The following is a 15,370-nucleotide window of genomic DNA, read 5'->3' on the forward strand; positions in this document are numbered from 1 at the left end:
TCTATTTTCAAAGTGTTAATAATCTTTAATTATGATTATGCCACTTTTAGCCAAAAAAAAAAAAGTTGTGGGTGGCACTGTTGCTGCAGAGCAACAGTTTTTGTTTTCCCCTTTCCCGAGAGCTCTCTGTTTAAGTGGAGCAGAGAGTTTTAGTATAATTCAAAAGACCTTCAACGATTGATCAAACTCATTGATTTATAATTTAGGCTCAGAGATAATCACTTGGGTTTGTCAGAAGCTCATCCAATTTTATAAAACTGCACTCAGAAGACAAGAAAACAGGGAATTCCTTTCAAGTAAGAAAAAAGCCCAGAGGCTTTTGATTGATGGTTTGTTGTCAAATGTCAATCAAAGCCTGCTCCACTTGTGATGGCTGCTGTAGGTACAACAACCGTTCAGCCTGCAACAACCGTTCGGGCCCCTGATACTAATGCTGACGTCACATTATGTGATAGGCTGTCCGTTGGTCCGATGACATGTCAGATAGTGATTGTGGTAGTATTCCGTTTTTCCATGTGGACAAACATAGCTACTGCACGTTTTAGGATGGGACTGTGTTGGCACTGGGACAGACTGGCGACCTGTCCAGGGTGCTCCTTGCCTTTGCTCACAAGTAGCCGGGATAGGCTCCAGCAGCTCCAGAAGTCCCATGACCCCGAAAGGGAACCAACGGAAGAAGATGAATGAAAGAATGAATGACCGGATTGGCAGAGAACCAACAAACAGCAGAAACCCACACTGTGGGAAAGACTCCACACTTCTGACTGATGTTCACGTCCACTTTATTCTTCACAGTAAAGATTGGAACAGAACACTGTGAACCATAAACAACAGATAAGCAGTTCTAATGTCTACTAGAAAAAAAGAATCACAAGAACACAAGACAGAAACACCAGCCACCGACACCACCTTCCTTGAAACATTTTTACTCAATCTTTTCTTCATAAAACTGTTATTTGCTAACATGACTAAACAAAACATAAACTCCAATTATTTTATATTTAAAACAATATGTGATATTTACATATCACATAGTGTAAGATTTAGTGACCTGTAAAAGTAATTCCAGTGTTGTCATGGTAACATACTGACTTAGACAACATTTTTTTAGCTTACACCATGGCCCGGGTGAATACTCAATTCTGATTGGCTTCTGGATGTGGATTAAAATGTGATAATCTGCAGCGATAACCGCATGCCTAAAAAAGAAGTTCTGGTGAAATAGCTTAAATGTTCTATATCACTGCGCTGGCTTCTTTAAAAAACAACTTTAGCTTCATCATCTGGACAAACACAAGTGGTTCCAGGTAAACTTTCTCTCTGATCTGATGCTTAATTTAACACATTGTGACAATCAGCATAGATAGGGCTGCACGATATGAGCAAAACTTGCGATGTGCGATATTAGTGATCAATATTGCGATAACGATATAATTGGCGGTATATTAACAAATAGCAAAACAACCAAAAACATCATTACCATCTCATTGCAACAGTTTAAAAAAAATGATACTCCAAATGACCCTTGTTGACGTAGGAGGCAAACATCTAACATAAAAGGGCTCATCTGATTGGTCAACATCGGAAAAGGTCCATCCAATTAGTCAAATGCATAAATGGATTTATTTGACTCGTTAAATGTTTCAAGCTGCCATAGGATTGTATTAGCACATTTAAGGTAACCATTTATTGCGATTTTTGCTGACTTTTGCGATATGGATATTGCACTGCTTGATATTGCGATAACGATAAATTTGCGGTATATTGTGCAGGCCTAAGCATAGATATTGCTTTCCTTTGCAGCTGCAGTCGAAGTCAGTGCTGGCTCCGCCGGTGCGTTTTTACAGTGACAATGTGCTGCACCGCGCAACAAATAGTCCGCTTTTTGTGAAAAACGCAAACTTACCTAAAAAAAGAAAAAGAATAAAGTACTAAAAACTGATTGAATATTTATTTCTTTTGTAAGTGACCATGGTATAAGCGGGTTAATGGTCTTCAAACATGTGCATCATCAGAAATGAAAGCACTTAAAGCACACGCACACAGAAGCAACAGATCAGACTTCCACGGCGTGGACTAATGTACACTTTGTCTGCTAGTGTCCCTTACATAAACAACAACCACAATGGTTAACTCCAAAACTTTAAAAATATCATAAAAGTACAAAAATCTACTAAGAAAAAAAATTGAACGCTATCAACATTTCTTTAAAAATCAAATCTTACTTCATAATTCAAAAAAACGCATTTCTATTAAGAAGTATATCTAAAAGACTGAATTTCATGAAGTTAAAAATCTTAAAAAGTGAAACTCATTATGTTTAGTATAATTACACTTACTTACTTACTTATTTGAGATATGTGATCATGGTGGCTTATAGATGAAAAACACCTATAAAATAATTTATTTATTTTTCCTTGAAAATTTGAATATTAAATCAGAATAAAAAAGAATGTTTTCAGCACTCATTTCAGAACACTGTTCACTTCTATACTTTCAATTATTACTCCTGCCTCCTTTTAACCGAATAACTGCATCAATGTGGTATGGAGGCTATCAGCCAGTGTTCATTCAATGAAAGATCAGGTTGCTTTGATAGCTGAATTATGTGTTCTTATGTGTCTTTTGAGATTAGAAAATGTCAATAAAACTTTCATCACATTCTTTACAAGGAAAAGGCTTCTCTCCTGTATGAGTTCTCATGTGTCTTTTCAGACTACAATTTTGACTAAAACGTTTATTGCATTGTTTACAAGGGAAAGGCTTCGCTCTTGCATGAGTTCTCAAGTGTTTTTTGAGACCAGAACTGTCACTAAAACCTTTATCACATTCTTTACAAGAAAAAGGCTTCTCTCCTGTATGAATTCTCATGTGTGTTTTGAGATTAGATGTTTTACTAAAACTTTTTTTACATTCTTTACAAGAAAAAGGCTTTTCTCCTGTGTGAATTCTCTCGTGTGATTTGAGACCAGACATTTGATTAAAACTATTTTTACATACTTTACAAGAAAAGGGCTTTTCTCCTGTATGAGTTCTCTTGTGAGTTTTGAGATGAGACGAATAACTAAAACTTTTATGACATTCTTCACACAAATAACGCTTCTCTCCAGAGTGGGTTCTCATGTGTATTTTGAGAGTAGTTACACAACTAAAACTTTTATCACATTCCTTACAAGAAAAAGGTTCCTGTCCTGTATGAGTTCTCATGTGTGACTTGAGATGAGACGTTTGACGAAAACTTGAATTACATTCTTTACAAGAAAAAGGCTTCTCTCCTGTGTGAGTTCTCATGTGCGTTTTGAGATTAGACAAAAAACTAAAACTTTTATCACATTCTTTACACAAAAAGGATCTTTCTCTTGAGTGGGTTCTCATGTGCTTTCTGAACTTAGACTTGTAACCAAAACCATTACCACTTTCTGTACAGACATAAAGTGTGTCATCAGACTCATTTTTTGTGAAGGCAGAGAGTTTACAAACAATTCTTGACCTTTCACCATACTTTACAGAGGGTCTCTTTTCGTTTGAAGATAGTTTCCGTTTCTTAACCAAAATCGCCTTCTTGGAGCTTTTTTTAACATCAGAGTCACACTGACTTGCTGACATGTGAGAACTGTCCACACTTTTTACATGACTTATGTGTCTTCTCTTCCTCTGATCTCTGTTCTGTTGGTCTGTCTCTTTATCTGTAGTTGATGTTGATTCTTCATGTTGGTTTCCTTCTTCATCCTGACCATCAGTTACATTAAAGTTCTGCTGATTGTTTAGCTCTGCTTCACTGTTCTCGTCTTCCTCATAAGTAGGAATCTCCATCAAGGTATCAGTCTCCTGCTTCAGATCAAGCTGGTCTTTATCCAGAGTGATGTAAAACCCTTCTTGCTCTTTTTTTGTTAGTAAAGATTCTGGTTCTTCTCGTTTCTCTTCTTTAATCAGTAAAGGTTGTTGTTCCTCTTGCTCCACTTCAATCTGTAGAGACTCTGATTCCTCCTGTTCCTCTTTAATCTTTGGAGGTTCTGGCTTTCCATTTTCCTTTTTAATGCGTGAACGTTCTGGTTCTTCACGTTCCTCTTTAATCTGTAGAGGTTCTGGCTTTCCATTTTCCTTTTTAATGCGTGAAGGTTCTGGTTCTTCACGTTCCTCTTTAATCTGTAGAGGTTCTGGCTTTCCATTTTCCTCTTTAATGCATGAACCTTCTGGTTCTCCATGTTCCTCTTTAATCTGTGGAGTTTCTGGTTCCCCCTGTTCCTGTTTAATCTGTGGAGGTTCTGGTTCCTCCTGTTTCACTCTTAAATTCCTCTGTTGGTTGCAGAGATCCTCTTCATTCGCATAATGCTGAGGGAGGACTGCAGGGACAAAAAAACAAAATAAAAGAAAAATGTTAAACTTTTAAAGGTCTTTGTTTATGGTCAAGAAAAATCTAAATCCCCCTTTTTTTTCAGAAGCCCTGGACTTTATCTAAACAATGAATGTAGAATGTAACGTCTTAGTTCTCTTTCACAGTTAAGACAGTTAGAGGAGATGTCACTCTCTCAGTCTTCAGAAGGTCAAACACCTACTCAAAGGAACTCAAGAGTTTTAAAAAATGGTTACCCACTTATTTTAAACTATACATTTTAATAAACACACACTCCTCACTCTGACACTAAACACACTCGTCTTTTACAGTTATACGGTGGTGGTCATTCATCTTCTGTTCCCTACCCCATCTCTTAAGGGGGGAGTGAGACGCTCAGTGGTGGTGGTTGTGTTCCTTAGACCAGGGCTCTAGACCAAATCTTGCACTGGTGCACCTAACTTTTTTCTTAGTTGCACCAGCACAAAGGTTTGGTGCTCCGACCTTCTCAACCATAGTCTATTGAACTCATTAGATTTACACGGTCATTTTCCTTATTAATAGCTGTCAGTTTCTGCATTAAGACTTGAACATGATTAACTTACAAACATAAAGTCCTTTATTTGAAAAAAAAAGCTCTACAATAATAAAACATTACATGACAAAGTTTGTGTTTAAAGACCCTCTTCTATTAAATTTGTGTTTTTGGTGTTTTTAACAAGTTCTTGAAGCATTTTCCCATGATTGAGGACATAAAAAAATGTAAGAATAAAACAGAATTTACGAGTATTTCTTCATTCAAATCAGAGCAAATAAGAGTGTGCCGTTTGAAAAAGCTGACAGCAGGTAAAATGGGTGGACCAAAGTCTCCCCGCTCCACTCCATTCTGATGCATCCACATGCAGACAAATAGATCCATGAACGTCTTTGTTTTCCTTGTCTGAGCTGGAATCTGGATTTAAACTGTAAGGCTGGATAGCTCTGAAATTGCTCACCGTTTTTGTCGCACTGTTAGCTTTGGGTTGTGATGGGCTGTAAGCTAGTAGGGGAGAGTGTAATCAAAGATTATTCTGGGGGATATCAGTGGAGGGCTTATTCTTTTCCACCAGTGCCTCCACAACTCAGAAGTACATTTCTAATGAATTTCTGCTGCTCTACAGGGACTATGTCCTAGAAAACAACAGGTTTTTTAGATTGGCCTAAAAACGGCATCATCTTAGTGAAAAGACCACTGGGAACACTTTGAAAATAGATCAGAATATTGTTGGAGTGGGACTTTAAAATGCTTCACAGAGCTGAAACTTAAACTAAAAACCAGAAGACAGTTTTTGCTTTATATGCGCAGTTCATCTTTTGCGGTCTCCCTGATTCTTTTAGTGCGATTATCTTGCTACTTTAATGTTTCAAACAGTGGATCCCGATTGGCTGCAGATATGTCAATCAACCTTCTCTGTGCTTTGTTTCCTGTACAGATGCGAGCAGCTCTCATCGCGATCAAAGTTTTTTATAATACTGGACTTATTTTTCTACAAAGTGTGGTAAGTAGGACACGCCTACTAATTATGAGGCTGCATGCAACACACGTGTTTTATTTTAGACCTTTGGTGGCACCACAAATAAAAAGTTCGATAACGCCACAGGAAAAGTAAAAAGGCAGGTGAAGGTCCTGCTCTAAACCAAGAAAGAAGCTGTGGGTTGCTGTAAAATATAATCTATTAGATTTCAGTTAAAAACAATGTTAAGAAAATCCTTAATAAATAATAAAAATTATTAATAAAAAAATACTAAAACAATCCTTGATAAAAGTCAGTTAAAATATTCCAGAAAGGAAACTTACAGAAGTGGTTAAAACAGCATAAAAGCAAAAGCACGATTCTCCAAGGAGAATCGAATAGGAATAAACAACAGCAAATGGAAAGCCGATCTAAAAACCTGTTGTTTTCTAGGATATAGTCTCTGTAGAGCAGCAGGAATTCATTAGAAATGTGAATAGTGGATGAAAAAGCTCAGATAATACTTTTTCCACCATGAGAGGGTGATAAGACCACATATGGATGTTGGAAAGATAAACTTTTTTACATTGATCTAACTTAATTATTTGCTTCAGTTAAGATAAATTATTTTTTGTTAAGTCAGTTTAAAATTAAAATGTAGTTTTCAGACTGTTTTTTCTGCTGTTAAAGCGGCACCGCAGGGGATTGTGGGATACCATTCCCTTTGCCTGTCTGGACGGATTTGGGTTTAAGTGTGGGTTTTTGACAAAATGTGTTTAGTTGTTTAGCTGTTTTACTGTGTTTTGCCATGTTATTTTGTCCTACTATGCTTACGTCTTTGCACCATGAGTTAGAGTGAAGGAGAGGATGATGAGTTTATATAGCAACCCTACCCTGAAGTATAGTAATGACAATGATGGAAAGTTCGTAAATGAATTTATGCACGTCGTGCATATTGTTTCATTCTTTTTATTGCTATAAAAATGAGCATATCTGCCGGCTCAAACTGAGACATATGAGAGTTCAAGAATTATAATTAATTAAGATGGAAAAAATTAATTGAATTTGGGTAATATGACAGATAAATATGTGAATTTGACTTGTATAAACAATTATTGAGTTTTACAGACGTAAGAAATTAGGTTGAATAAATTTAACTCAATTACTTGTTACCAATAGAAGTAATTCATTTAAGTTGGCAAAATTGGATAAGTTATATACATATATGCGTCACAAGGAAAATGGAAATAAGATCAGAAACTTGTGCGTTTACTTTGTCTGTTCTTCTACTACAAGCAGAAACTCTTTTTTTAAGTGATGCAGCCGTGTTATTTTTTTGATGGACGTATAATCTTTATACGCCGTCTTAAAATCTCAGACTCCGTCTCACTGAAGTATAGCGCTTTCTTTTTTTTCCCACACGCGTTTCCATGGTGACTCCGGAAATCGGCGATCCATCGAAAATGTGACTGAACAAAGGGCACCAATGTGAGTGTGCACACCGATGCGAAAAACGCCACGCCTAAAAGCGTAATTTAAAAAAAAAAAATCGCCCCGGGTTCGTTTTTTTTGGTTTGACGCGCCGCGTCAAAAACTATTCGACCAATGAGAATGCCGCTTTTGCACAGGTGTCTGGAGCTTCTGAAGTTACAGTAAAACACAACTTGGGGGCGCTCAAACACAAAACTGTCTTGCTGAGCACATACCAGCGAAGAAGGTAGTCGCCAAGTAGCGTCGCGAAGAAATAAGACGAAGAAGATGCACTCACTGACGGACATTCTAAAATATCCCAAAAAATGCTCGTGATATATTTTCAGCTCTTGTACTAACTTAGAAAGTTTTGTGTGCAACTTAGAAACTTTTGTGTGCAACGTGGTGGCAGAAATATCACTCCATATTGTACCAGTCGATAAAAATCCCCATCATGTTCTTTTCTTCTCGTAACTATGGGATGTACCCAAAATCGCCGTCTTTTCCGCCGTCTTTCATCATTCAACAGAACAATAATTTCTTCATCGCTGGAACTGGAGCTACTGGTGCTGGAAATATTCATGTTTTCTTTGTATGATTCTGACAAGCGTGTAAATACTTGCTCTCTTCTTCTGAGTGAAAAGCGACTTTAAGAAGCGTAAAGTTGCGCAGCGCCACCTTGTGTACAGGAGTATTTCTGTTTTACATTAAGCGCCATCTAACGTCAGGGAATGAAATTGCATGTTCGCTCGGCTCATCGTCACCGAAAATCGCCTGGGTGTGAACACAAAAAACGTGGCGAAAAACGCTGGTGAATAACGCCTGGCGAACATTCGTCCCGGTGTATACGGGTTTTCAAGTCAGGGTAGTTTAAACTTGCTTCCTGGATTACCCCCCTGTTTGTCTGCAGGTGGATGCAGTGAACATACCTACTATGTGGAGCTGAAGCTGCGTGTTCCAGCTGCTATCCAGCAGTCTGCGCTGGCGACAGAGCTCCTCCTCGCTCTGGACGATGGTTCCTTCAGCAGCAGAAAGTTGATCGCTGACAGAACCTTCCTGAAGTTCTGAAGACATGGTTCCTCCTGCTCCGATCTTCAGCTCCAACTCCCACAAACACCGCCGTCCTCTTCACTGCAGCTCCGATCGATCATCTGCTAGTCTCACAATGACAATCCCAGAAAAAAAAAAGTCCAGAAACTTTTCTCCTGTTTGGAGATTTTCCTGAAAGTTCCTGTGATCCTGCAGGAGTCAGTTCTGCTCAGCCTGCAGACCAAACAGAAAAGACTCTGGAAGCTTCCACGTGTGAAAGTTCAAGAACAAAGAATCCAAAAAACAACAACATCTGATTGGTTGACTTTTGGAGGGAAAGCTGCAACAGTCTTCTGTGATTGGTTCAGCCGCCCCAGCCCCCACTAGTCGACTGCACAGGGGTCAACATTCCAGGGGGGGTCGGTAATCTCATCTTCAGAGTCACCGTCCATTGTTTCTGCCCCACAGGCTCTTTCAAAATAAAGGCGTGTTGTAGCAGAAACCTGAATGGAACATCAGAATGGACTCAAACTGCTGCTGGTTTCAAAGCCTCGTTCTCAACTTCCAGCTGAACTTTTCACGAGTTTGAGCGTCTGGGACAAACTATACAGTTGAACAACAGCAGCGAAAATCTCCATGGATGTCAACTGGCAGAGAATCAACCATGAGATTTCCAAGAGTTTCTTCAGGAACTCTTCACAAAGTCGTGAGCTGCAAGGCCTGATGGGAGATCTGTGATCCTGTTTTGACATGAAGGAAACTCACTTTGATGTAAACATGAAAATGGATCCCAGGGATTCAGGATTCTAGATGGTTCTAGAGTGGTGTGGAGATTTCTTGTCTTTTCTGCTGTGAAAAAGCCAGATGTTTTCCAGATGCAAAGCTGTTCATGCTTCCAGAAACTCCTCCAAGCTGTCAGGGAGAAAACAGGGATTTGGTTTATCCAGAAATGCCTCACATCAGAAATTAGGAGTCAAATCTGAAAGCAGAAGCTGCAAACTGAGTCTGTGAGGCAGATTTTCCAGCAGCACATCCTCCTCATCTGCTGCTGAGATGGAATGATGAAGCTCAGCTGAGGAACAGCAGGTTTCTTTTCACATGTTCCTGCTGCAGAAAACACTGAACTCATCCGAATCATGAAGGATCAACATGTTTGACTGAATTGACATGAAAAGAAAATATGTCAAAGAAATCTGTACATATGTGAAAGACTGAAGGATAAAGTTTTTACCAGATACATGGAAATTTGCTTGATTTTCTAGCTCTGCTTTTGTCCAATAAATGCTGATCTGTGACATTCTGTCTTTGAGTCTGACTGACACTTTGACAGTTTCTACATTCTGCTTAGATCCGGGTTTCCTGCAACCACAACATATCCAATCCCAGCCCAGAACCTGAACCTGGTTCTGAACATAAAGCCGGTCTTCAGGGACAGCAGGACGGATGAGTTTCAGACCCCTTAAAGCTGAAACAGTCACTTTTCTCTAGGAATCAGGTTCTCATTGACTAGATACTGCTGCAGTCAGGGGAACAAAAAAGAAACACACAAAGACGCACAAAGTGGGAGGAGCTTAGCTCAGGCATTGAAGTCATTGTTGAAATCTTGTGGGCCTGATTTTAGATACATAAACCGCTCGAGTTGTAATCAATAACACGATTGGTCAGCTTTACCATAAATGTAAACATCACATGGTCTTTCATTGAAGTCCATATATATCATAGTTACAGAAATAAGAACTGATCAGAAGTAATGAATCAATAGATATTCAGAAACATTCAGAATATTTCACCAGTCTGATTGTAATCATTCTATTCAATAAGAAACCAGCAAGAAAATAGAGATTTTCTCTCATGACCTCATTATTCACGTGAATTTATGAGCTGTAACCCATAATTAAGAAACATTTGCCCAGTATTTCCAGAATAATCATCACATAGATGTTGTGTGTGGACCCCGTTTTCCTTTAGATGATCCAGCTCTTGGTCCACTGAACCTATAACCTTCTTCCATTTGTTCAGCGGCTCTTTGTTCTGTAAAATGTCTGTCGGAGCTCAAACATGATTGTTGACGGTGTTCCTCCTCTTTCTGCTCCGCTGACGTCGTCATTTTCAGTTTCCTGATCAGACAAACTAAACTCTTTACAGGTTTGAATCATCAGAAGAAAAGAAAAAAACTTCCACCTTTGTGCCACATGCTCAGAGAATCCACTTCAACAGCAGAGATTTCCGCCACATGTGACAGAGCATCCAGGTGATCTCCAACTACAGGACATCATCACCTGCCTACAGTCACACCTCCATTCAAGATGCAGCCAATGACCTCTAGACTGTTTGAGGCTCACAACAACATGGCAGCCAGGAAGACCATCCCTCCTCCAGACCACCAGCTGCTCTGCCTCACAATGGCTGCCATGAGGAAGACTCCATGAAGAGTTAACGCCCAGAGGTCTACTGGACCAGACACCATTCCTGACAGAGTGATCAGAGAGTGCAGAGCAGCTGGTAGACGTGTGATGTCTGACAGGAAATCTTCTACCAGACACGAGCTCAATCCCATCAGACGTTAGCTGACAGACTGGTGGCCTTGAGCTGGTATCAGCGGTCAGAAACACAGTCAGAGAGTGGAGATGGGCTGCAGGTGAATCAGAAGTCCCCGCCAGTCATCCCTGTGGAGAAAAAACAAACACCTGCAGGAAAAGGCCAGAGGACAGCAATGACAGAGATAACCAGAAGAGGGAGACAGAGGCCTGTGTCCTACAGCTTACGTGATGGATCCAAACGCATTTAACCCTTGTGCTATCTTAGATGACCCCACCCTTACATTGACGTGTTCTCCCTACCATGATAAAGGTGGAAAGATTTCATGTAATCCATGGACACCAGTGAAGATTACAAATTATTGAAGAAAAAAGGTTCAGAGCACTGTCTAGTGGGTCTAGATGACCCAACTCCCAAGGTTAAAGTGCCTAGGATAGCACAAGGGCTAACCAATGGGTGGATGGTGTGGATTTAGATTTTCCTTCTCTGCAAGTTTCTCCGGACTGTGAGGGATAGCAGGAGGACGGAACCAAACTCTCGTCCTGGTCTACTCCTCAAATTGGAAACCTTGAAATTATTGGAAAGAAGTCTTTATATTTTGTCTGTGTTAAAGTTTTGAACTTGCGCTCCTTGATGGACGTCAGAGTGTCGAGGTGGGCTAAATTATTCGGCACTGGGTCTTCCCCGAGGGGCTGTTGGAGATCCCTGTACAAAGCTCCCGTTGAGAAATGGGTAGGTGACCTCCAGTGGAGGGTTGTACATGGGATCTTAGCCACAAACAGATATCTGGTGCATCTTAATCCTGGCAAGGGGGATGGGTGTCCGTTCTGTTCTGGAAACCGTGGAACATCTTTTTTTTGCAGTGTCAACATCTAACTGGACTTTTTTCCTTCTTAGTTCTTTTTTTTTAGGGGCTGAAGGAACCGTTTTAATTTGTGTTTTATTCATGGGCCAAAATATTTGGCCAAAAAGTGAAGAGTCCATGTTTTGTTGTTTCTTTCCGGTGAAGCCAAGCCAAGCGGTGTGGTTGACGAGGAAAAATCGGATATGGGGAGTTGGGTCTGACGATGTCCTGTTTATTTTTAAGAGACTTTTGGTGGCTAGGTCGAGCGTCGAGTTTGGTTTTTATAAGCTCACACATGCACTTTATGTCTTTGACAATATTTGGGCTGTACAAAATGTTTTGTGTTCTGTCAAGGATGACTCTTTAGTGCTAAATTTTTGAGTTTGTTTCTTTGTTTTTTTGTTTTCTTTAGTTTGTGATGTGAATATTTTCTTTGTTTAATGATGATTGGTCATTAAAGGTGTTTTGAAACTCAAACTCTTTCTTTCTTTCTTTCTTTCTTTCTTTCTTTCTTTCTTTCTTTCTTTCTTTCTTTCTTTCTTTCTTTCTTTCTTTCTTTCTTTCTTTCTTTCTTTCTTTCTTTCTTTCTTTCTTTCTTTCTTTCTTTCTTTCTTTCTTTCTTTCTTTCTGTGTCACCGCGTTTCGGCAAATTTGCGAGCCGGTTCAGGCCTTTGACTTTAGGGTGTAGGGACTCCCAACTGATACACGTGCAGTCCCTCAGACGACAGGCTCTCATGTTTCTGGAGAACCAGAATGAGAACTTAGAAGTTTCTTTTCGGGTGAAAATTCGGTGACGGGAGCTGCATGGTCAGATGAAGTGCTTTGAATGTGGTGATGTGGGGCACAAACGCTTCTCCCGCCCACACGAACAGCGGGAGGAGGCGGAGACAGGTGAGACTTCTGCGGGGGAGTCCAGAAGCTCATTTTTTTTTTTTTATCAACTTTATTGCACATTATGTCATTTTAAAAAGATGTACTTTTAGGTATGCAATAAAAACACAACTGCAAATATCAAATACATAACTATAACAAACAGAAGAACAAGAATAGAGAGAAATAAGCCAGGGGGATAAACTCCACGAGAAAATACTGAAACTATCACATACAGACAATGTTCTGATTGCTTTTTGCTTCTCTGAATTTCGAATACTGTTGATATACTGATTTAATTCAGAAAGGAATACAGTGAAACAAGGTTTTCTACCAGAAAATTTACATTTATGAACATGGAATTTAGCCAAAATTAGTAAAAGATTTAAAACAAAAGCAGAGTCCTTTTGCATATTTTTTGATATTAGACCCAACAAAACATCTTTCCAAGATAAGACAAGACAAGAATGAATTTTATCATTAATAAAATCACATATCTTCTGCCAAAATACCTTCACTTTGGGACAATGCCAAAAAAGATGGATAACTGTTTCAGGGGAATTACAACCAAAACTACAGAGTGTGTCAATGTTTAATTTAAATCTGTTTTGAATAAACATTTTAGCTGGGTAAATTCTATGGATAAGCTTAAAAGAAACTTCTTTAACCTTATTAGTGATTAAAAATTTATTGGGTGTTTGCCAAACCTCCTTCCATGCAATGTCTTCAACAAACATGTTCCAATAAGACATACTACGAGGTAGTGAAACAATGTTCATTTGAAATAATGTTCGTATTGCTTTGTTGTTTTTCCTAGGATAACCGGTCAGACATATTTTCCCCACAGGAGTATTTATGGGAGAGAGTAGAAAAGGCTCCTCAATATTAACTCTGTGTTGGAATTTAAACAGCATGCAGACACCAGAAGGAATAGCCCCAAACACTCTAGCATATTCTAAAAGGGGAACAGGGAGGTTAAATTTAGATATAAACTCCTCATAAGTTAAAAGTAAGCCCTGGTTGTTAAATAATTGATACACAAAAATAATCTTATTTCGAAACCAATGTTCTATGAAGAGTGATTTGCGTTTATATAAAATGTCCCTGTTATTCCAGATAGAATATTTGTGAGGTGAAAAGTTGTGTTTGTATGCAAGGGACCATGAAAGGACGGCTTGGCGGTAAAATGCAGACAATTTTAGTGGGATTTTACATACATCATAATTACACATGAGAAAGAAAACAACACCACCAATTTTAGATAAAACATAAAGAGGTATAGTGTTCCAAATGGAGCTGGGATTTCTAAAAAGTTGTTTTAGCCAATTAATTTTAAATGTGTTATTCAAGGTAGAAAAATCGAGAAAATTGAGGCCACCTTTGTCATAGGAGTTCATGAGAACATTTTTTTTAGGTAATGGGTTCGATTTTTCCAGATGAAATTAAAAAGCATTTTGTCAATTTCTTTGATAATTTTATCATCAACATGTAAAGCCAAAGCTGCGTATGTTAAGCGGGAAATACCTTCTGCTTTGCTGAGTAAAATCCTTCCTCTCAAAGATAAATCTCTGGAGAGCCACTGATTCAATTTCCTTTGTGTTTTTTCTATTATTGGGTTAAAATTTAGGGAGCTTCTTGCATGTTGGTCTTTTGTTATTAAAATACCTAAATATTTCACTTCAGATTTAACTGGAAGATTATACAAAGTGGTAGCAGCACATTCTTTAATTGCCATTAATTCACATTTATTCACATTCAGACAAAGACCGGACGCCTTTGAAAATGTCCCAATAACGTCAAAAGCAACAGGAATTTGTTTTTCATTTTGTAGAAAAAGTGTAGTGTCATCTGCAAGTTGAGTAATAATTAGTTCTTTGTCAATGAGATTGATGCCTTCAACTGCACTGGATTTAATGTGATCTGTTAACAGTTGAGAAACTAAAAGGAAAAGATACGGAGAAACTAGACAACCTTGCCTAATTCCTCTCTCTAGATTAAATCGTCCAGAAGCTCAGTTGCTGTGTCAGCTGACGCTGGTCCCCCCGCTTCTGCAGAAGCAAATGGCGGCGGTGTCGCGCCGATTTGGACTGGTCAGATCAGGTCCAATGCCAAATGTGCTGCTGTAGAAGTCTGGATGAAGTCCTTTTGAACTTGGAAGAGACGGATGGGCGACTGGTAAAAATTAAGGTATACTCTCCAGACATAGGAACGTTTGTCAGGACTGTCACTGTTCTGCAGCGCTCAGTTGAACTTGATGTGCTGGATGAAAAAAAAACAACAAATTTTGAAAATAGTTTTTTTTTGTCCCCAATCATGCTTTGGCGTCATTGATAATAATGAACAAAGTTCTAACATTTCTCAAATTTTATACATCTGTAAACTAAATTGAGAAATCTTTTGAGACCACTTTGAGACATTTGGGAAGACATAGATTGAGACTTGAGAGTAAGGATTACCAATGAACGCATAAACACTCAAATCTTTAAGGGACAACAGCAAAAGTCAACCCAACCAAAACGGATAAGACTCTAGATTGTATCTAGCTTTGCAACCAACACATGCACTCTTAGCTATGTCAACGAACATGTTTACCAAGCAAGGATAAAAAACTGCAATCACAGAATTTGCTGGAAAATAAGCAGATAAACACACCGACATACAGCTCCTCTCCTCAGTTCACCATATGTGACCCCGTCCTTGTTTCTGTGTGGAGTTTACGCTGAAACTCCAAATGTGATCTACTGCTTATCAAAGGTTGGAATGTTCATTTGTAGTATTGTAGATAGGGTAGTG

At 38.9% G+C, this 15,370-nt stretch overlaps 1 protein-coding gene across 1 annotated transcript; it reads right to left on the reverse strand.

The window, feature by feature from the left end:
- Positions 1-765: 765 nt before the first annotated feature.
- LOC101170001 (uncharacterized) lies at positions 766-8,587 on the reverse strand. The gene is made up of 2 exons (XM_011493470.4): positions 8,226-8,587; positions 766-4,343 (listed from the first exon to the last, which is right to left on the reverse strand). Exons 1-2 carry the CDS (start codon positions 8,368-8,370, stop codon positions 2,632-2,634), a joined length of 1,857 nt encoding a protein of 618 aa, XP_011491772.2. The 5' UTR covers positions 8,371-8,587; the 3' UTR covers positions 766-2,631.
- Positions 8,588-15,370: the final 6,783 nt, after the last annotated feature.

Source organism: Oryzias latipes, chromosome 2 (assembly GCF_053564925.1).
Source record: "Oryzias latipes strain Hd-rR chromosome 2, Olatipes_Hd-rR_3.1".
Taxonomy (NCBI): Eukaryota; Metazoa; Chordata; class Actinopteri; order Beloniformes; family Adrianichthyidae; genus Oryzias; species Oryzias latipes.